The sequence below is a fragment of the Astatotilapia calliptera genome, chromosome 7 (assembly GCF_900246225.1).
Source record: "Astatotilapia calliptera chromosome 7, fAstCal1.2, whole genome shotgun sequence".
Lineage (NCBI taxonomy): Eukaryota > Metazoa > Chordata > Actinopteri > Cichliformes > Cichlidae > Astatotilapia > Astatotilapia calliptera.
In genome coordinates, this window is record NC_039308.1 from 27,762,329 (window position 1) to 27,784,945 (window position 22,617).

General features: G+C 38.9%; 1 protein-coding gene across 2 annotated transcripts; it reads left to right on the top strand.

Annotated features, from left to right (window-relative positions):
• Positions 1 to 1,657: 1,657 nt before the first annotated feature.
• slc26a1 (solute carrier family 26 member 1) lies at positions 1,658 to 19,479 on the top strand. 2 transcript variants are annotated; one of them, XM_026174184.1, is made up of 8 exons: positions 1,658 to 1,725; positions 12,223 to 12,706; positions 12,794 to 13,000; positions 14,719 to 14,965; positions 15,070 to 15,301; positions 15,663 to 15,846; positions 16,327 to 16,614; positions 16,714 to 19,479. In XM_026174184.1, the coding sequence occupies exons 2-8, from the start codon at positions 12,299 to 12,301 to the stop codon at positions 17,293 to 17,295; spliced, it is 2,148 nt and encodes a 715-aa protein (XP_026029969.1). In that variant the 5' UTR covers positions 1,658 to 1,725; positions 12,223 to 12,298; the 3' UTR covers positions 17,296 to 19,479. The 2 variants fall into 2 exon arrangements, with proteins under 2 accessions (XP_026029969.1, XP_026029968.1); XM_026174183.1 differs by lacking the exon at positions 1,658 to 1,725 and adding an exon at positions 7,114 to 7,715.
• The last annotated feature ends 3,138 nt before the right edge of the window (positions 19,480 to 22,617 follow it).

A 22,617-nucleotide genomic window follows, 5' to 3' on the forward strand; every position in this document is an offset into this window, starting at 1 on the left:
AATGCAGACACAGAGGGAGGCAAAACGGGCGTGAGCACAGAGTTTATTTACAGAGCTGAGCGAAGTTACAAAACAGAAAACTAAGAATGCTATAACCTATGCATGCTATGAACTGTGAAAGCTATGAGCGGAAAACTGTGAGGCAAGACTGTGAACGAGAAACTCTGAGGGCTGGATTCCACAGAGGGATCCGGGGGAATGGAGAAAGGGGGCAGCGGCTTGGAGGGAGGTGTGAAGTCAGCGTTGCAGATTTGGAGTGTCAATCGAGGAGGGAGTGTCCAGGGGGTTCCGGGTGAGGAGTGTCCAAAGCAGATCCAGAATAGGCTTGGAGTGGGGAGCTGAGCAGGGAGGCAGGCAGATGGGTCCTATGGCAAAAAAGGAAAGAAAACACAGTGAGGAGAAAAAACAGTAATCCAGAGTTCTCGCAAGGGCTTGGCGACCTAGCACTAACATGTGTTAGCAGAAGATCTGGCAGGGGTCTGTCGTGAACGCTGGTCTTATATGCAGGTGACTTGATTGGAACCAGGTGTGGAAGCTGATTGGAGTCTCCGTCTGAAGGTGGAGCCCAGCAGAGTGGAAACACCCCGTAATCACCCGGACCATGACAAAAGCAAGAGAGAAGGGAGCTAAAACAGCTTGTTTCACATAGTGAATCACACTAATCACAACACTAAACTCTTAAAGCAGGAAATGAGCATAATTCTGCCCCTTTTCCAGATGATCATGAGAGGCACAGAATATTTTTATCTGTTATTTAAAACAGCGGTCCCCAACCCCCGGGCCTCAGACCGGTACCGGTCCGTGAGTCATTTGGTACCGGGCCACGAGAGTTGAGGCTCAGGTGTGAAATGTATGGTTTTCAGGGTTTTTATCGGTTTTCAGCGTTATTTTGTTATCGTTTTTATCGTTTACTCGGTTTTCCTGGGTCTTTTCATGGTAAATGGTAAATGGCCTGTATTTATATAGCGCTTTACTAGTCCCTAAGGACCCCAAAGCGCTTTACATATCCAGTCATCCACCCATTCACGCACACATTCATACACTGGTGATGGCAAGCTACATTGTAGCCACAGCCACCCTGGGGCGCACTGACAGTGTGTTATGAATAAATCTTCTTTTTTTCGGTACCGGTACTAGTTTTATTTTGTTGTATTTATCCGCGACACCTTAAAGGCCAGTCCGTGAAAATATTGTCGGGCATAAACCGGTCCGTGGCGCAAAAAAGGTTGGAGACCGCTGATTTAAAAGACATCATTAATCGTTAAATTAATGACAGTGTAAATATGAGCTGTGTTTATGAGCTGAATAGGAAAGAACGGGATTTGTTTGTTCCCTTATGATAATACTGAAATATGATAAAATTTTATACTCAAAATGCATCATCTTTACTAATATGCACACACACGCACTAGCAGGAGCTTAGTTACCATGGTTTCCATCATCCACAGACAACGGTTCCTCTCTCTCACTCTCTCCTTCTCTCATATTCTCTCCCCATCCCCCCGCCAGGCTCTTCTCCACGGACAACAGGCTGCCAAGGACAAGAGGGGCTGCTGCTCCCATCATGCTTTGCAGTAGGAAGCAGGAAGAAGCCAGATATTGTCAGCAAGCAGCAAAGTGGACAACAGTACAGAGGAAAACAGACTGATAGTGAACGAGGAGGCAGGACTCAGGGAGTTATGGCCAGTGTTGCCTTCAGGACACATTCAAGCTCTTTCGCTCTGGGTAAGTCCTGCCTCACATTGCTTGTGTTTAACCAAGACTGTGTCCGAAAAGCATGATGAAGCATGTAGATGGTGGAGCAGGCTTGCAGACATATGCATGCTGCCGGTGGATTTAAAGGGGCAGTGCAGTAATCCTTTCAGATGGAAAAAGATAAGGGTCTTTACTGAAAGAGACAAACAAATGCTACAAGACTGAAGAAACTGTCACTTCAAAGACGAGTGCAATATCAACAGCGCAATAGTGACTGAGTGAAGATAAAGAAGCAAATTACCACATCTCACTGACAAATATGCCATTCAGTCTAGCATATAATGCATTGAGGGACACACCCACACACTTGCACACACAGAGAGACACAGTGTCCTTTACTGTGAATTTCAGCCCTATTTATTATCCCTTGCAGACTTATTTAGATAACAGCAACAAGCAGATAACAAACAATCTGTGCCAAAATTTGCATGTTTGTCCCTCAGGAACAATTAATCTGAAAAAAAAAAAAAGCTACAGAATCTTAAAAAGTTTGACATATTCCAATTATGTTATCATTGCACTGTTTCACTGGAGAATTTCAACACCTGATTACATTTCTTTGGTCTTACTCTTGAAGGTTTTGACTATAACTACATCAAGTTTAGAGTTTTAAAAACTTCTTCAGAGCTCCTTTGTTGTTAAAACAACATATAAATACTATGATTTAGCCACCCCTCATTCACACCCCTGAGGCAGGGAGGACGTAATCGGTCATGTTTGTTTGTCTGTATGTTTGTTTGTTAGCAGTCTAGTGTGCTCAGTTTTTAAGATATGTTCAAACTTTGTCAGTAACAGCTCAAGCTGATTTAATTTTGGTGAAACCAATCAAGGTCACACCAAATGTGAAAATCAGTAAAAACATTATATTACCCACAGTGTTTTTATTCATTGTCTTCAAATTTAATGACAATATACTAGGCCGTGGGAGACATGAATACCCTGACGGGCTAAGCATTTGACCTTGAACTTCATTGTTAGTGAACAAGGTCAAAGTTCACCTAGACAAAAAAAATCGAGTAATCTATCACAAATATGGAGCGAGCATGTACAGCATGGAGAGAGCAACTCGGCTCCAATCACAGAGGTAAAGATAATAAAATACAACAATATGGTATGTAATGTTTCAAAGTCATGGGTCAGACAGCAACATGTTGTAATAAAAACAGACTAACGGCAGCATGTTGTAATAAAAACATCATAAACATCACTGTTTTAGTATAACTCTTGCCCTTCTGGGAGGGGCAGTGTGCACTCAGAGTGCTCTTGTGTCATTTTGTTTAGCTAAAGTGGGAAATAAGTACAAGGATTTTTCTAAAGGGCAAAATTACACGGAAATACGGTACATTATCCAAAAACAGAGTTTGTACATTGCTAACAAACTTGAAAGTCAGTATTTGGTTTGACCATCTTTATTCTTTAAACACAGCCTGAACCCTCTTTGGCAAGCTTTCTTGTAATTTCTTGAAGTCGTCTTCAGGAAAAGTTCTCCAGACTTCTTGAACAAACATTATAGCTTTTTAATTAATATTGACTGTCTTTTGTTCTGTTCTCTGTCAGCATGATCCCAAACTGCCTCAGTAATGTTCAGGTCCAGGCTGTGGGGAGGGAAGGATGATCTGATATCCTCGTGTTGGTGTTGTTCCCAGACCATCATGAAAATGTTGTTCCAGGTTCACCATTGCAAGTGACCAATCACATTGTTGTGACGTTATTCCTTTGCGTGCCAAGCCATTTGTGCATTTATGAAATTCCAATGTTGCAAGGACAATATCAATTCTGCTTACTGTTTATTAAAGGGTTAGGGTTAGGGTTAGGGTCAGGGTCAGTTGATCGGCGGACAGAGGCGGTTTCACGCAGCTTAAGTACAGTTTTTTGTTTTACGCCGGTTTTTCCCGAAGTCGCAAAAGTATGACGTCACAGGTGCCTTTTTGGTTTTGCTTTTACAGCTTTCGCGAAGCAGGTAACGCCTTGTCACAACTAACTTCTAGTTAGACTTGTATTTCTAACTGATCCACCTCATGTTGTGTAGCTTTCTTGATTTTATTCTTATTGGGCTACATGTTTATTTATTACATAGATTATACAGTACTCAAAATTCACCTTTTTATATAATTGAGTGTCTAATAATCTGGGCTGAAACCAATAAGAAAGTTACAGACTATATTTATATGAAGACATGGTTATACTTGCTCTATTTGATGTATTTTAACCATATATAGTACTTATTACAGAAGTAACACCTGCATACGTGTGAAGAAATTGCTTTGATTTTGCCACCCCATCTGATTTCCATGCCACCCTAAGAAAAGTTTCTCTAGATCCGCCCCGGTGTCCAGTCTTTTTTCTTGTTTCTTAAGGTCATGAATGTCAGATACTGTTCATCTGCTACAGATAGTTTTAGGCCTGCCACTTTCTTTGACATTATTTGGAGATTGAACAAAAAGAAAAGTGACCAAATTGAGAATGTTTGTAACAAAGTTCCTAAAGATATAATTTAAAATTGGTTCTTTTTATGTGTAGAAACAACACTGGTTAGACTCAGGTGTGTTTTTTAAGTTTGAATGATTCAAATGTCAGTGATAAGTAGCTTAACAAACAAATCGGTTTCCTCTGAAAATTATCAGTGCAAAGATTGGATTGAAAGTCAGTGAAAAAGCAGCCAATGTTTAAAGAAGAACTCTGAAGGACCTTCAGAAAGCCTGCTCACAACCATTTTTAAAAATCACAAGAAAGTCTGGCTCCTTGGAAGCAAAATATAAAGAAATGAAGGGTTGCTCAAGAAGAGTTTTTTTTGCACAGCACTGTAATTGTCGTAACACATGTTTTATGTTGATTGTTAGCATTAGGTCCTGTACAGCTACATTTGGACATTTAACATTTATTGGATGCCAATTTATTCCTGTGGAATTCTGTGGATTTCATGTACTCAATGCATGAAGGCTCTGTTACCCTTGGCTTAACTCTCTCATAATTAATTCATTATTATTAGTAGTATTAGTATTTTATTTAACAGGATAACACAGATTCAAATAACCAATCCATGAACGCCACCAGGTATTTTGGAATCATCAGATAACCTGACGGTCATGTCTTTGAACAGCTTTAAACCTAGAGTCTTCTTACTATGAGATGACAGACTGATGATTTGTTTTATTGGTTTACTTATGTAACTATCATAAGTACACTATCAGTTTCATAAGGTTACTTAGTGTTTTCTTTATTCTACTCCATGGTAAAGTGCTTTTACCAATTGCTTTTCCCCCCATTATCGTTTTTCTCATTAATGATATCCTCGGGTTTGTTCAGTCCACATTTAGATAGAAATTCTTCATTCAAAATGGGCTTAATAGTTTTGGCCCCTCGTGCCCTGCCAAGCATTTATCTTCATATTAGAAACCCTCGGTCACAGGTGCAACAGAAACAGCAAAACATCCCTGGAGGCTGTTTGGATGTTGAATTTAGCTATGTGACAAAGTGTGGCTATTAAATGGTTTTATTAGCAGTATGTCATGTTCAGCTTTCTGTTTTGTCTACCCAATTGTATTGAGGTTTACAGTCCTACATTGATGTAATAAAATAGTTTGCAGAGTCTGAAATGTAGCTTTTGTTTGGGTTTTTTTTGGCAATTTCTGTGATCTCACCTTGGGGTAGATTTGCTGGGACATCCACACCTGGGAAGACTGGCAACTATTTTGAATATTTTTCACCTGTCAGTTTAGATAAATTTAGACACACCCGAATGTCTGTGTAAGCATGGGCCATTAATTGCCAATATTCCCCTTTTCATACTCCCAAGACACATACAGCAACTGAACGCTGGTACTGTCAAACTCACGATCTGTTAATCATTTGATCGATTAATCAAGGTCCTACGAAAACGTTATTTTTCCCAATATTCTATAAAATGTTTTTCTACTCTGTGAACTCAAATCACTTTTTACTACATTTAAGGTTCAACCATTCATACAGAACTTCTGTGCCATCAAACACCTGTCATATTCAGACTCTGTATCTTGTCCATGGAAACTTTAAAATGCAAAGCGAACCACTAATTTGATCAGAAGACTAGCTGAGACCAAGAAAAAGCGACAGGTACAAGCATCAATGACAATTGATACTGTGATTATCTGATTAGGTCAGAAACATCATTTAGAGCAGGACCGGGCTGGCTTGCAAATGCACGGCAGCATTAAGACAGCTTAAATATTGGACCTAAATTAGATTCACCAAGTGGATGTGTGAAAAGGCATCAGGACAGCTGTTAGCTGATGTGCAATAACGCTGAGATCAGTTGGTGTCCCAGGATTGTGATTGAGTTTATTTAATAAATGCTTAATGCCACACTTGCAGACTCTGTACAATGCAATTCACCAATGTTTCATAAACATCTCACATGCAAAGGCTTATTGGAATGAGCTGCTAATATAAAACAGATTAAGCTGAAATATAACAACTGCTCATCCACACGACCTCACACTTCACAGTGCACTGCCTTGGAATATAGTGATGAGGTATGAAGTGGAACAGCTGCATAGCTGTTAAGAAATGCTGGTTTAACCTGTTAAAGTGTAATAAGCTCAGTGCAAAGATACCAGGACTGTTTTCCTGATCGTTTTAGAAAGATTTTAACCAGAGTAACCGAGTAATTTCATTTGAGCCTGGAGCAACTCTCACAGTCCCCCATCAGGCGAGATCGCCTTTAAAAAGCTACTGATTCAATCAGTAACACAGCTACTGAGTCAGTATAGGTTCCTCAGCTTGTAAAGGGCTGGTGTGTCACAGTTTCTCTGCAATATTCAGTCAATGCACTAAAACTGAAAGTTTTCAGTGTTCGTGCGCACTGCTGCGAAATGTTAGGTTGGCACATTTTGACTGCTGAATTTGTTTTTCCACCTCCCAGGTGCCTTTTTGGTTTTGCTTTTACAGCTTTCGCGAAGCAGGTAACGCCTTGTAAAACAGTATGTATATGTTTATTTTCATCAAGATCTCTGACAAATGTAGGCAAAGTGTTGCCTTCCCTTCTCTAGTGACAGGGATTCACAATCTCTGTGGAAGATTTACATGCTAATGAAGCAATTTGACACCTGCAGTTGCCTATGACTTGAAAAAAACACATGTAAATTGGTTAGTAAGATACTAATGCCTTTTTATCCGGAAGCACAAATACCATATTTATTGTAAATCCTAATTAAATGTGCTTTGATGAAAAAAAAATACTACCATGTCAGATTTTTCTTTATATTACACAATACTGAATTATTTTTAAATGATTATATGTGTGTCTATTAAGAACTTTAATCAATTACCGAACCTTGTACCTTATAAAATAGCTGATATAACCTCAGATTAGATTAAGGTGCTAATTCATTAATACGCTATTGGTGCAATGTTACTCATTCTGTGTGTGCTTTGTGTTTTTTAATCCAGTCATATAGGAACAAATCATTGTTTAAATCATTATGCAAAGACCACTTAACTCACAGGTGACATGAGTTTATTTTAAGGAAAGCTGTTTCCCAGCAGCAATTCTCTGCTTGTCACACCTTAGGTTCTGTTTGCTTTGTAATCCACTCTGTCTACAAGATATATTTAAATACTATGGATATGTTGACACAGAGTCTAGGTCCATTTTAACATTGCAAACACAATCACGGCCCGAGCCATCCAACAGAGTGGATAAACACTGTGATCCAGTAAAAAATTGACTCAATTTAACCTCTTGCCAACAAACACACTTGCATATAAATACAAGACCCACCCACTCCCAGCTATCAACCCAGTAGGGAGGGAACAAAGCGCTGCTCTTATCTCACCATATACATTCAGCTCTCACATCGACTGGTCTGACTGCTTGCATGACATCTGAGATTTGAGGACAGGAAGAGAAAAATACACTCAGAGTTGACTTAAATATGACACAGTGAAGACGGCTATTTGTAGTTGTGCCAGTGACTCTACAGGTGAGTGCATTATTAAATTTCACTGACTGGAACTTTTCTATGAATTTGGATTTGGACGTAGAGGAAATTCTGGCTTTGAAAGCTGAGTTTGTTTTTCACTGGGAAGCACAGTTCAAAGTTGTTCTTTATAGTGAGAGTAGTTAGTCTGCAGGGAACAGATGTCTGTGTTATTTCAGGAGTTTTTGTAATTATTTATTCCCCATTTGCAAAGGTTTTGAACACCACAGAGAAAGGTGTTTTATTTAGTTCCACCCATTTCAGATTAGAGATGTTTCAGCGGTATTAATGATAAATTACACCTACTGCGCTAAGCTGGCATGGAGCGGTTGTGTGACAATTTAGCTTACTCAGTGTTTTTCTCTCTAGATCAGCGGTCCCCAACCTTTTTTGCGCCACGGACCAGTTTATGCCCGACATTATTTGCACGGACCGGCCTTTAAGGTGTCGCGGATAAATACAACAAAATAAAACTAGTACCGGTACCGAAGAAAAGAAGATTTATTCATAACACACGTGAAAAGACCCAGGAAAACCGAGTTAACGATAAAAATGATAACAAAATAACGCTAAAAACTGATAAAAACCCTGAAAACCATACATTTCACACCTGAGCCTCAACTCTCGCGGCCCGGTACCAAACGACTCACGGACCGGTACCGGTCCGAGGCCCGGGGGTTGGGGACCGCTGCTCTAGATGTTATCCTCGCTGTCATTTTTGACATCACATCTGTGTGAAACAATTCTGGAGCCTGACTTAAACGAGTGTAATGACTTGCAAAAATGCCGGTTCTCTGACTTGAGGTTAGCTTCAAAACAAGTTGCCTGCAGAAGGACTGTTGGCTTTGGAAGACCTCAGATTTAGTGCTCATTATGTGGAATGCCACATTTTCTATCTGTGTACTTTAGGTCACTGCAATACTATGAAAGTTTCTGCGTATGCACATAATATGCAGACCTGGCATAATTTAGTCACTTTTTGTGGTATACACAAATTTATATTTTGAGATTAAATGACAGCTGGGATGGACTCCAAGGTGAATTCTAAGCAGCTGAGAAGTGCTTTCATCACATGATTAAAGGCAGAAAACTTTGATTAGAAACGGCTGACTGTCACACCTTCAATCAGTTGGTTTCGGTGCTTTTCGGGGCTGACACTGAACTAAATGAACTAAATTTGTTTGGGTCCTCAGTGTGAGTTCTATTCCTCAAAGCAGTTAATCTTTACAGATTGTATCTGCTGGCGGGGGTGAGCTACCAAGCAAACAGCAAGCCAGCTCTTGATTTCTTTTTATGTGTTTTTTGTCAATGAGAACGGTCACAATTTATCTCCTGTCACTTCTATCAGTTAGAAACTTCAGGTGAGATTTATGATACCCACATGAACATAGACTTGTTTGTTGCTTCAAAGGAGCCGATTCTGTGCTGCCTGAACAGTTTTTGCTCGCTAAACAAAACTACCCAGAGACAGCGAGTTTAATAAAAAGCAACATAAAAGTTAAATATGAGCAAAACTAATCAGAAACAAAAACAGCAAATATATAAAAGATAAACAATTCCTATCAAGCCATTGACTACATAACAGCCAGCGCTGCCACAGGAAGTCTACAGTAAATCACAGCACATGTCAGCGTTCTGATGGCACAGACAGATTATATGTCACTTGGTTTTTTTTATGGTTTCTGAGACATGTTATCTTAGCTGCAGCGCTGCTGCTACTGTATTGTTGAACACCAGGAATGTGCTGACAAGTTAATATCTATATATAAATTATACTCGGTGCAACTGTAATGGCTTTTAAAAGCTAGTTGAACATTATGTGTTTACAAGCGACAAAGCTCTGATAATCTTCCCTAGATATTTAGAACAAAAAGGTTTTTTAAAAATTAGAGGTTTGGTTAATTTAACACTTCAGTAAATAGTATTGAGGCTTCATTCCAATAAATGTCAAGACCTATGCAGTCAAAATGCTGAGTAACTAATAAGCCTGTAAAACTGTGAAATCATAATGCTTTGCTTATAGGTCAGAGCTGATCCTGATCCTGATGACATTGAAGGAAGAAAAATCAAACATAGAGTGGCCTACTAATACACCTAGCTCAAAAAACCCTGTCCTCCACATAGTCCTCATTTATGAAATAGCTAGCCAGCGATAATGGACCGTCTGCTGCTTAAGAAGCAATGATTAAAAAGGGACAATACAGTTTAATTATGATTTATTGCAGCGGTCCCTCGAGTTATGTTCTAAAAATAACCCGCAATGAGTGAAATCTGCGAAGTAGCCAGTTTTATTTTTTACAATTACTATAGCTGTCTTAAGGCTGTAAAACCCCTCACTACACACTTTATACACTTTTCTCAGACAGGCATGAACATTTTCACACTTTCTCTCGTTTAAACACTCTCAAAGTTCAAACCTTGTAGAAAAATAAGTCCAGTATTATAGAATGAAACCAAAGGCATCTGCAGGTGACGACGTTTCGTCGACCTTTTTGTTTTTGTTGGGGAGAAAACTTACAAGCATACAGTACAGCACTTCAGAATCACACTGTTTAACCAGGTGAGCTATAGCAGCATCTGTATAGATAGTGGATAATTTTTTTCATTCATCCCTGTCACCAAAAACAGTACCTAAAGCATTTTTTTTTTTTGTTTAATTTGACTTATTTTGAGTTAGTTATTGTATGTGGTGTAATAGTTAGCCCATCAACCACCTCGTGACCTTCTGTGCTTTGGGACAAATATGTTGCTATGCTACATTTAGACACTTTTGACCCAGTTTCACTGCAACTTGAAAACCTATGACAAATTTTAGAGTTAGAATTCATGTACTAAAGCGTAGTATGTATAGTGTTTCATGCCTACTTTAAGCTAGGTGATAATAAAAAGAATCTAGCAAGCTCATACTGACAATTTCAATTTTATTTTCATCATGGCTAGTTTTAGCATGCTAAACAGCGCAAAACACAAGTTCTGCAGGCATTTGGACTGCATGTTTGTGCAGTTGTTAGCTCTATTGTCTCACAGCAAGACATTCCCTGGTTCTGTGCTGAGATTGCATATTTGTCCTTAAGGTTTCCTCTCACAGTCCAGAGAAATGTGAGCTAGCTTAATTGGTGATTCTAAATTGGCAGTAGATTTGAGGCAGAAAAGTGCTTGAAGTGTATCAAATATGGTTAAAATATTGCTAAAATGACCTGATGATGTAAGTGCTGTTGCAAATTTCATTCATATTTGATCAAACGTTTCACTGAACAAATGTGTCAAAACACATTTGGATTATTGTCTGGGAATCTCACATATTTGGAGGCTATAAAATATAAGGATAAGGATAAGTCATACATGATAGCTGTAAGATTAGGCTTTGTCCTTTGAATCCCTGAAACAATTTTCATGGTAATAGTTTTTAAGAAATTTCACTAAAAATACCAAATGTTAACTCAGTGTTGCACTAGGTCAAAATATGAAATTCACCACAGTCATTAGGCTTCATCTACTGGGAGCTGTAATGGTTTGCACATGAGTGAATTCACTAAACTATTGGAATGTTAGATATGACGAAGTAAACTCAAATGAATGCAAGCTTCCAACTAGACAAACCTTAGTTTTCTCATTCATTTTCTTAACCCCTTACTCAATTTAGAGTTGCATGTGGGGCTGGAGTCTTTTCTAGCTATTATTGGGGGGGAAAGGCACTACTGGATAGGTCTATCCAACATATGGGCTTTCCTTTCCATTTATATTTCTCTTTTCCAAAACCAGCACCAGGGATCATTTTATAACGACTGCAGTCATGTTTTGTTCTGTGTTTATAAGGCCATTGTCAGTAATTTCCCATCGCTTTGGTCTTCAGTAACCTTGCCCCCACTCAACCCCAGCATAGCCACAATTAAAGAGTGTAGGGGTATAAGATAAGCTATGTTTCACTTGTGCCTTACATCATATCACAATTTAACCTTGTCCATATTGTATTTAAATCGTGTGTGTGTGTGTGTGTGTGTGTGTGTGTGTGTGTGTGTGTGTGTGTGTGTGTGTGTGTGTGTGTGTGTGTGGTATGTTTGCTTCTAGACAGTGAGGAAGTTTAACTTAATGGCACATCTTGTCATGGATTTTCAATGGAGCTAATTAACCCTTGCCCTGTTGTTAGTTTATTTACAAAGAAAGATAGTGTTAAGTTAATTCATAACCCCGAGTGAACGTTCTCACACAGAGCTCTGTATCAGCAGTTTAAAGGACGTGGAAGAATGCACAAAGAAAAAACATCAGCAAAATTACACTATGTCATCACAAAAACGTGGGACCGTTACAGAGAACAGCATTTGCATGTCATGAGAACTGTGACTTAAGGAATCCTTAAAAGATGGAGTCCAAGCTGAACTTTTGGATGAAAATGGTTTAAATGGACCATTCTGACAGCCGTCAACAAATTTGTTAGATCTCAAAGTTACAAACAATGCACTCAAGTAGGAATCACTGGATATAAAACTGTATTTGTCCCTCTCTTTCGCAGGAGCAAAGCTGACCACTTCATCGTCAACGCTTCCCTTTTCCTTACACTGTGCTCCCTCTTCTTCCTCTCTGAGACCATGGAGGAAGCTGCCAACACCACAGAAACCCCACCGGACATACCCATTCTCTTGGAGCGACAAGTTCGCCAGCGAAAGCCTGCAGTGTCAGTCCTTAAATCAAAGCTGAAGCAAGCTGTAACTTGCTCTGTGCCCAGAATCCGATCCACCCTGTCAGGGTTTTTCCCTGTGATGCGCTGGTTGCCTAAATACAACATTAAAGAGTATGTCTGGGGTGATGTGATGTCTGGGATGATTGTAGGTATCATCTTGGTACCACAGGCCATTGCTTACTGCCTGCTGGCAGGGGTGGAGCCCATATATGGCCTATACACCTCGTTTTATGCTAACATCATCTACTTCCTCATGGGGACATCCAGGCATGTGTCTGTAGGCATCTTCAGCCTCATGAGCCTCATGATTGGACAGGTAATAAATCAGAAACTGGTCAATCTCCCACGTGCATGTTAAGCATGCAGCTAAAGATTTTATGTTGTCATTTTCTTTTTTCTACAGGTGGTGGATAGGGAGGTGTTCAAGGCAGGTTTTGACCTCAGTGAGGACTCAGCAGTGTCTAATATTGATGTCCTTAATGATACACTGGGCATAAACCTCACAGTCACTAAAGTTCACACTGTGGAGTTAATGGGTATGCAGTGTGGGAAGGAGTGTTACGCCATCAGCATTGCTGTTGCTGTTACATTCCTGGCTGGAGTCTACCAGGTAAAGAGCACAATTGTTTTTCTGTGTATTCTGTTTTTCAAGCACCTTTGTTGGCAAGATGCACACACTGATACAGTGCTATGAACAAGTGTTGGCCCTCTTCCTGTTTTCTTATTTTTCTGCAGATTTGTTGCAGTTTCATGTTTCTGATCGTCAAACATATTTTATTATTATACAAAGATAACCCGAGTAAATACAAAAATGTAGTTTTACGAACGTTGATTTCACTTAATAAAGAGAAAAAAAGTTATTAAAATCTATCTGACTCTGTGCAAAATAGCAATTGGACCCTAAACTTAATAACTGGTTTTGCAGTCCTTTGCAGCAAGAACTGCAATCAACCATTTGCAATAACAGACAATGAGTCTTTCACATCACTGTGGAAGAATTTGGCCAACTCTTCTTTGCAAAATCATTTTAAATCAGCCACATTGGGGGTTTTGATCATGAATAACCGATTTAAACCTAGCTAAGCATCTCGATCTGATTTAAGTCTAGGCTACTCCAGAACTTAATTTTGTCATTTTCCATCAGAATTTTCTGGTAGAGAACAGAATTCATTCAGTTCCATCAATTACAGCAAGTCACCCAGATCCTTAAGCAGCAAAGCAGCCCGAGATCATCACACTACCACCACCATATTTGTCTGTTCTTTATTAAATGCGGATGTAGTTTTATACCAGATATAATGGGATTCAAACCTTCCAAAAAGTCCCCAAAATCTTTGGAATGGTCAGGATGTTGTTTGATAATCAGAATCAGCTGACTGGCCTGTCGACCGCACGAGCAGCGACCTGGATAAGATGAACCTTTGCGCTCTTTTTGGTCACCAGTGGTTTTCACTGCCCATGGATGCCATTTTTACCCAGTCTCTTTCTTATTGTTGGATCATTTACACTGACATTAACTGAGGCAACTGAGACAGTTCTTTAGATGTTAGTCTGGGTTCTTCTGTGGCCTCCTGGGTGAGTCATCAGTGTGCTCTTGGAGTAATTTTGGTAGGCCGTTCACTCCTGGGAAGGTTCACCACTATCCCAAGCTTTCTCCATTTGTGGATAATGGTGTGTGTGGTTTGCTAGAGTACCAAACCCTTAGAAATGGCTTTATGACACTTCCTGATAGATATCAATGACTTTGATTCTCAGCTGTTTATTTAAATGTATTTAAATTGTGGCATGATACATTTCATTTTTAGCTCTTTCAGCCTACTTCAGTTTGTCAGACAGGTTCTATTGAAGGTATTTTTTTTATTCTGCATTTTTCTTAGTAATCAGGTCAGGGTTTAGCTAATGTAATTGAACTTGGTTTTTCAAAAAATGGGCTCAATCACAGTTAATTCATGATTTAACAAGGGAGTAATTACTTTTTCACACAATGTATGCAGCCTGACCAAGTGTTTCATCCGACTACAGTGATAATGCTTTAATTAAGGATGGTAAAATAATACAGCACAGTTAGACGATGTGTTTCTGTGGAAGGGTCATTATTATGATGATGATCTCACAGCTATTGCATTAGAATTTTTCCAGTTTTCTGGTATTTATTCTTTTCCTTTTTGGGCTTAAATTTCCACACGTCACACTGGACTTTGGTTTCTATATGCTTCTAACTTGAACCTTTTTCACAAATCGATCAAAACACCTGCAGCCACTTAACAGACCAGCATGTTTTGTTTTTTTTTACTCTCTCTCTCCTCTACATCCTTGTCTCCTCGGCAGGTTTTGATGGCAGTGTTTCGACTGGGATTTGTCTCAGTTTACCTTTCGGCTCCCATGCTCGATGGCTTTGCCACCGGAGCGTCCTTCACCATCCTGACCGTGCAGGCTAAATACCTCCTGGGTTTAAAGATTCCACGTCACCAGGGCTATGGCACAGTAGTCGTTACCTGGTTCAACATCTTCTCCAACATTCACAAGACCAACCTGTGTGACCTCATCACTAGTGCCATCTGTATCTCAATATTAGGTCAGTCACATTTGGATACGTATATAATATCAATATAATGTAACCTGGAAAAATAAAATTTTCTTTAACATGGATTTTTATTTCACAATACATTTTTATTTCAGTGGCAGCAAAGGAGATTCAGGAACGCTATAAGGATCGTCTGAAGATGCCTCTCCCCACTGAGCTTGTAGTAGTGGCCGGAGCTACACTAGCCAGTCATTTTGGAGAGCTGAACAGCCGTTATGGCTCTAGCGTTTCTGGTCACATCCCCACAGGGTTCATGCCTCCCCAGCTGCCCGGCTTTAGTCTGATGTCCCGTGTGGTGCTGGATGCCATTCCTTTGGCAGTCATTAGGTAAAGTGAAACCAGTTTAACAGCAGGTTGACTTTGCAGGAACATGTGCCTCTAATCTTAGTTATTACAGATACATATCAGTAGCCACATTATTGTCTGGGCGGGATGCACGACTTTGAGTTTTGACTGGGCTTTCCTTTCAAAACACACACACCTAAGGTCATTTCCACCTCTATTGTTTGTATCTTTTTTAAAGGAAAGTGGTATGGGAAGTTAGATTCTTCAAACTGCTGAACTTTCTAAAAAGCCTTCTTGATCCGTTAAATAATGTTTGATAAGTTGCTAGAAAACATGCTGACCTCAGGTGAGATGAATTTGCAAAACCTAAATATTCACCAAAAATATTATTTTTGTCTTGTAGTTTTGCCTTCACGGTGTCTTTGTCTGAAATGTTTGCTAAGAAACATGGCTACACCGTTCGTCCCAACCAGGAGATGCTGGCTATCGGCTTCTGTAATATCATTCCCTCCTTCTTCCACTCATTCACCACCAGTGCAGCACTGGCAAAAACAATGGTGAAGGACTCCACAGGCTGCAAGACACAGGTACATTTCTTCTTTGACCTGAAGGAATAGTCTAAAATCTCTCACTTGAAGATCTTGGAAAAAAGTGTTCTCACTACATTTAGTTGTGAAATTGCTGGTGAAAGCAAGTGACGTACTAAAAATGCCTTGGGGAATACCTTCTGAGTTGTAAGTCATCACTGGTGATAACCCTAACCCTAACCTAAATGGACTTTTTTGCAAAAAATGTGAATGTTTTTTGATGTATGTCCATTAGATTGATTATTTTCTTTTTTTGCTGATTGCCAAGACTTAGTCTGATTACCCAGGGTTAGGTTCATCACTGGTGACAGCTCAGACCTCCACGTTATTATCCTGCTCAAACTTTCCTGTGAGAGAAAACATTTTCTTGTAACCTTTTTCAAGTCTGTCCTGACGTCAAGTGTGCGGTGTTAGTATTTGTGTGGTAATTTGATTTCTTCATAACTATCAGCTCTGTCTGTCTTCTACCATCTCCACCAGGTGTCAAGTCTGATCAGTGCCCTGGTAGTCCTCCTTGTCCTCCTCTTCTTTGCACCTTTCTTCCAAGCTCTCCAGAAATGTGTGCTTGCTTGTATCATAATTGTTAGCCTTCGGGGGGCACTGAGAAAGTTCAGGGATGTACCGGCTAAGTGGCGTGCGAGCCGAAATGACGCCATCGTTTGGCTGGTTGCCATGTCAGCCACGGCTCTGATCAGTGTGGAGCTGGGCCTCCTTGTAGGAATAATCTTTTCCATGATCTGCTTCATCTTTAGGACTCAAAATCCAAAGGTAAGCAAATAAGATCATTTTAAATGATGATTACACTAATAATTGGAAAATGATTCAAGTAATTGTGAATAATCTCAACACTCTGGGGTTTGATGTCAGGTCTCCCTCCTGGGCCGGGTTGATGACACTGATTTTTACGAGGACTTGGAAGAGTATAAGAACCTTGTGGCACCATCTCGGGTTCAAATATTCCGCTTCCAGGCTCCTTTGTACTACGCCAATAAGGAGTCTTTTCTCAAGTCTCTCTACAAAGCTGTCGGAGTCGAACCCTTCTTTGAGCTGACCAAAAGGAAAAAGGCAGAGAAGAAGGCCAAAGATGCGTCTGCGAAGCAGGCCAAGGCGAACGGAGAGAAAAATAACGGAGATGTTGTAGTGAGACTGGTCCAAAGAGAATTGGAGTTTCACACAATAGTTTTAGACTGTTCTGCAATCCCTTTCATAGATTCAGCAGGCTTGGCTGCTTTTCTAGGGCTGGTCAAGGAATATAAAGGGATTGGCGTGAGTGTGCTCCTTGCCTGTTGTAACACTTCACTCATTGATACCCTGCAGAAGGGAAAATTCTTTGGTAAGAATGACGAAGACATGGGCAGCCTTCTGTTTCACACAGTTCACGCTGCTGTTGTCCATGCTAACAGGGCAGCTGCAGCCACAGAGAGCAGGTCAGAGGACTCTGAGGTGTAGGTGAGCCAGAGGAGAAAGAGAAAAGATGTGCCCGGTTCATTCCTCTGTTTGATTTCCCACTGGTATTGTGAAAAAATGTTTAGGCAGTATCAGTTTGGGCATTAGATAGCTCTATGATGCTTTTTATAACCCTTCTTTTTAGAAAACAGTGGAAAATATATTTTTAAGCTTTGTGCCTATTAAATTTGATCCAAAGCCTTCTGTTTCAAAGATATAAAAAAAATGGATTCAAGTTGGCAATGAGCAACGCAAGCCAGAGTAAATGAACGATATGGTGAAGACACATATCCAGTGATAAACCAATGAGACAGAAATGGCTTAAAAAATATAACAAATTTTCTGCTTTTAAAAGTAAAAAAAATTGTAAAGGTTTGAAATCCAACTTTACTACATGCATTTTTAAAATCTTTTTCAAGTGTACGTCATTATATTTTTTCCAAGTAAGATGAAGAAAATGTGGTCCAAAAAGAGCTGCAGTAGGTGTTCTCAGTCAGTAGCAGTTTCGTTTTGTTCTGTCAAGTCTTCTCTTTGCAGGAAAAGGAAATGAGCTGGAGGAGTAGCGACACAAACAAACACATAGCTTTTTAACTTTTCAGTGCTAATGACTGAATATAGACTTTTGCAATTAGTTTTCAGACAACAGTTTTACATAGTCTAGAGTTAAGTGAACCTGAATTTTTTTCAGGAGCTACCCCTGAAAAAGCATTAGTGACATCAGTAAATAAGCTGTTAAAGCAGAGCAAGCACTGATGAACTCTGAATCTGTGCATGCTTGCCTGTAGTGTATAACTGGATGGATGTTTGCTTTTTTTCATTCCCAAGCTAGTTTCCACTCAGTTTCTGGCTAATACTCTGTGTGCAGTTTTAGTACAACACACATGTGCCACAATATGAAAGTATTATTTATTGCAATGAAAGATAAGTCAGTTCAGTTTACATACCTTGAACCTCTTGGCCAAAGTCCGTAATGGCTTTAACCCGGGGTTGTAGAATCCAGATTTAGAGATTTATCTAAGTGCCAGCTATTACCTTGGACGTTAAATCATTCATAAAAGGCTGGTTAAAGTTTTCCTGACACCAGGAAGGAAAGTTATACGTGACACACGAGGACTATGTGCTTTTCTCAGTGTGGTTAGGTAAGGGTTCATTACAACATGCTAGTACTGTTGGACCGTTCCAATGGCCCAAATGGGGAAAAACCATGGAAAGAAATAGTAACATATGATTAAGATGTATATGGGGACTTTGCTCAGGTGAAAATTAAAACAAAAACTGGTGCCTTGAATCGACGGCAACAGGTGATACCATAAACGTGGACTGATTCACTGCCATTGATTGTTAAATTCTCACTCTCGTATCTTTGCTAAACCACAATTTTCCTTGATCTCTTTAAATCTTTCAATTCAATTCAGTTCAATTCAATAAACGTTATTGGCCCCGAAGGAAATTGGGTAATTTCTTTAAAATTTAAAAATGAATAATAACTGAGACTATCTATGTCAATAAAAAATGATATGTTAGGCTGAAGTGTTGAAAAACTGTCACTGTAATATGATGTGGACATGAGATAACTGTAAATTTTGAAAATCATCATTTTCATACATTTATGTTGTCATCTACCATTTCTAAGATTTTTTTTTTACTGGACTCGTGATAGTGACTTTTGTTTTTAGCAGGAGTTTCTTTGATTCTCGTCTTAGAGACAGCGTTGACGTTCAACATCATCAAATGTTTTTTAATGTTTAACACTTAGATTAAACCGTGTCTTTAGAGAAACACCTGTGGGTGTGATTTATTATTACAATTACTAATATTATTGTTAATTAAAATTGGTTAACAAACAAAAGGATGTCATATAATGAGAGACTACTTATCATTTTGATAGAAAAACATGTATTCAACCTACAATGGCCAGTACTTTATACTTCGTAACTGAGGAAGATCATTCTGAAGTTGTTTCACATTATAAAGATGCAGCTTTTTGCAGATTGGTGTTTGTGAGCTCTGCCTCTCTAACATGATTCGGTTTAAACCCAATCATATTACTGACCTGTTACAAAACACCCTTAATTGCAAAATATTCCTCCAGGTTTTTTTTTTTCCTTTTTAATACTTTAGCACTTACTTTTCAACCCTTTTGTTGCCCCTGTCTCTTTTGAGATGTGTTGCTGCCATCAGATTCAAAATGAGGTAATATTTTTTCATGAAATAGTAAAATGTCCCAGTTTAAACACTTGATATGTTTTCTATGTTCTACTGTGAATAAAGTATAGGATTTTGAGAATTTAAAAATCACTGTGTTTTGCTTTTATTTACGTTTTACCACATGACACTTTTTTTGGAAAATCAGGTTGTAGTCACAGTAAATTTAGACCTTCATGCATTTACGTGTACAATTCAGACTCTTGTTTCATCTACTCTGTTTTTATCTGGATAGTTAGATACATAAGTATCCCATCTCCTTACTCTGCAAGTAGTAAAGAGACAGATACAAAATTCAATAGATAAAAAAAATAGAATAAATAAAGATGAAAACTGGAAAAAATAGCTGCAAAAAAGCAAAAATAACACCAGAGAGAGAGGGAAGAGACCCCACCATGGTGTGTGCATACAGGTATGTGTGAGCAGTAAGTAACTTTCTAGGACATATTTATGCGTATTGTTTCTGTCAGTTAACTCAGATTAGCAAACTGAGTCGGGATTGCTATAGGCAACCGGCCTCCAACGTTTGATAAATTGTTTTGAAGTCTCGTTGAGTATGTTATTTGTTCCATCTGATATATGCTTCAGGTCTGAGCCACTTAACTGTGGTACACTTGATTGCTTCAGTTAGAAATATTCCAAGATATTATTTAACTCTTGCATCACTGCCCTCTGGTAGCTCACCCGTCATCTATCTTGTGATACAGCCGTATTAATGTTAGTTTCCCATGTGAAGCATATTGCTTAAATTCATACTCAAAAACATCATATTGAGATGACTTTAGTTTGCTTCCCAGTTTGCAGTTTTATTAAAAACTCTTTCCTGTTTATTAGATTTAAGTCTTTAGTTGAAGATGCCAGTAGGAGTCTATGTAGGCTCTGTGATAGGGAATGTGAATTCTTCTTTTAGCTATTCAAACCACTTAAAAAGCTTGTTGTAGGTAAGCTAGTACATACTCTGACAATCTTTTGATTTTCTTTGCATCAGTCCATCTCAAACTGGAAATTGTATTTATTTATTTATTTTAATTGGGACAGATTGCTGTGAAATTTTAGCTTCATTTTTTTAAAAGGCCCATTCACCCACTTTCAGGCCTTTTTTCTCCTTTGAAATTTGAGACAATATTTGAACATAAATACTTGTGAAGTCAAAAGCCTGAAAATTTCACTGGACTATTCAGAATATATAATTTGGGACTGGGTACATAAACAATGAATTGGGGAATTAAACTACGGGAGAAAAAAAACCAAAACATTTAAAGCATTCCTGTTCATTGAGCATAACAAAGAAAACAAAATAGTTGTGTTTCACAATAATGCAAAATAAAATGGAGAAAATGTTTTAATATGACATTCTTAGTCACATACATGCAGAAAATATGCAATAGAAATAGTTGGGTATAGCTAATATGTATCACACTAGTTATTCTAATCTAAATAGAACAACATTGTGGAGTTTCCATGTAATTTCAGGTGGTAGTAATTACAGGTAGTAATTACAATGGAGAAAATAAGTATATAAAATATAAAAGTATATATTTGAAAAGCATTTGATGCATGAAGATAACATTTCACAGCAATCATTATATATGTTTAAAAGCTGAACTAAAAAATGTTTAGGTGAATTGGAGATGGTTAGCAAATTTCCCACTTGTGGGACTAATAAAGATAAGATAAGATACGATAACTCTTTATTGTCATTGCACAGTCATACATAGTACAATGAGCACTACATTTAACACAACACGACACGATATGACACATCACAATGCAACACAAACAACACAACACAGTATATTAACACTAAAGTGTATGTGTATTGCACACTGTTATTATTGCACATTAATTATTATTGCACCTTGTTATAAATATAAATATTATTATTGTTATTATTTTAAACATTGTTACCTCCCCCCTTAAAAAGTCCAGGGAGGTATCCAGTCAGGTCAGCTATTTGCATTGATCAGGGCTATTGCCCTGTTGTAAAAGCTGTCCTTGAGTCTATTTGTTCGGGACCTCAGCAGCCTGAACCTCCTGCCAGACGGCAGCAGCTTAAACACCTGGTGTCCTGGGTGTGTGCAGTCCCGTAGGATGCTGCGTGCCCTCTTGAGACAGCGAGTGCTGCACAGGTCCTTCAGGGAGGGAAGAGGATGTCATCTCCCCCTGAGGTGAGCCCCACCACCAAAGGTTTATCTTAACTGTCACACAGAAAGATGATTCGAGATGGAATGACTGTTTTGAGAGGGCACAATATCTTTTATAAATGCAATATTTCTTAGTGCAGAAATTTGGATTTTTTTCCTCTAGATTTTTAGGGTACTGTCAGTTCCTTCACCAGCACTCCCCTCGGGGGGGGGGGGGGGGGGGGACGCCTGAGAAAGGCGGAGCCTGTAGGGGCTCAGAGAGCTTTTTTAATAGTAAACCAATAGGTTTTGACACCAGGAGGTTTTGAGGCAGGCTAATGTTCCTCAGAGGTCTCAGAAAATACAGTGTTTGTTGTATATGTTGTATGTTGTTTTAATAAGACACTGTGTGTTGTGTGTCTATTTTAGGTATTTTTTAGATGTGTGTGCAAAACAACTTGAAACTAGAGACTCTTTCCAGCTCCTCTACATTCATGTTCAGCTGCGGGTTGGCTCTCTGACTTCTCCTAGCTATCAGCTATTTGGTCTTTTTTGGTATGTATTATGAGAATAGACACTGAACTAGCTTTATTCTCAAAGAAGCTCGTTTACATATAGGCTGTAGACAGTGAAATATAATGCAAACTACGGCATTAAAATGAAAAGTTCTTAAAATAAAAATTGACCGTTTCCAAAAATGCTGATCACTGCAGACACTTCTCTGTACAAACAGCCATTAGCTCATGAGGTAGTACACTCAAGGTTGTTATTTGCTTGCATAATGATCATACTTTGAAATATTGACACTATGTCTCATAATAACACCGCAGCAGGACTTCATCATACTGTTGCACACTCACACGTTCAAGTATATATGGGACACCCATCTTTTACCTATTAACTGTAAAGAAATGAAGAGTAAGCAGTTTGTCTGTTTGTACCTGTCAATGATTGAATAACTTTGAACCCCCTTGAAGTCTGCATTGCCACAGTTTCC

Coding starts and splice junctions, on each gene's coding strand:
- slc26a1 (XM_026174184.1), top strand. CDS start 12,299: ATGGAGGAAGCTGCCAACACCACAGAAACCCCACCGGACATACCCATT. Junction 12,707..12,793: donor TGAGCCTCATGATTGGACAG/GTAATAAATCAG, acceptor TTTTTTCTACAG/GTGGTGGATAGGGAGGTGTT. Junction 13,001..14,718: donor TCCTGGCTGGAGTCTACCAG/GTAAAGAGCACA, acceptor TCTCCTCGGCAG/GTTTTGATGGCAGTGTTTCG.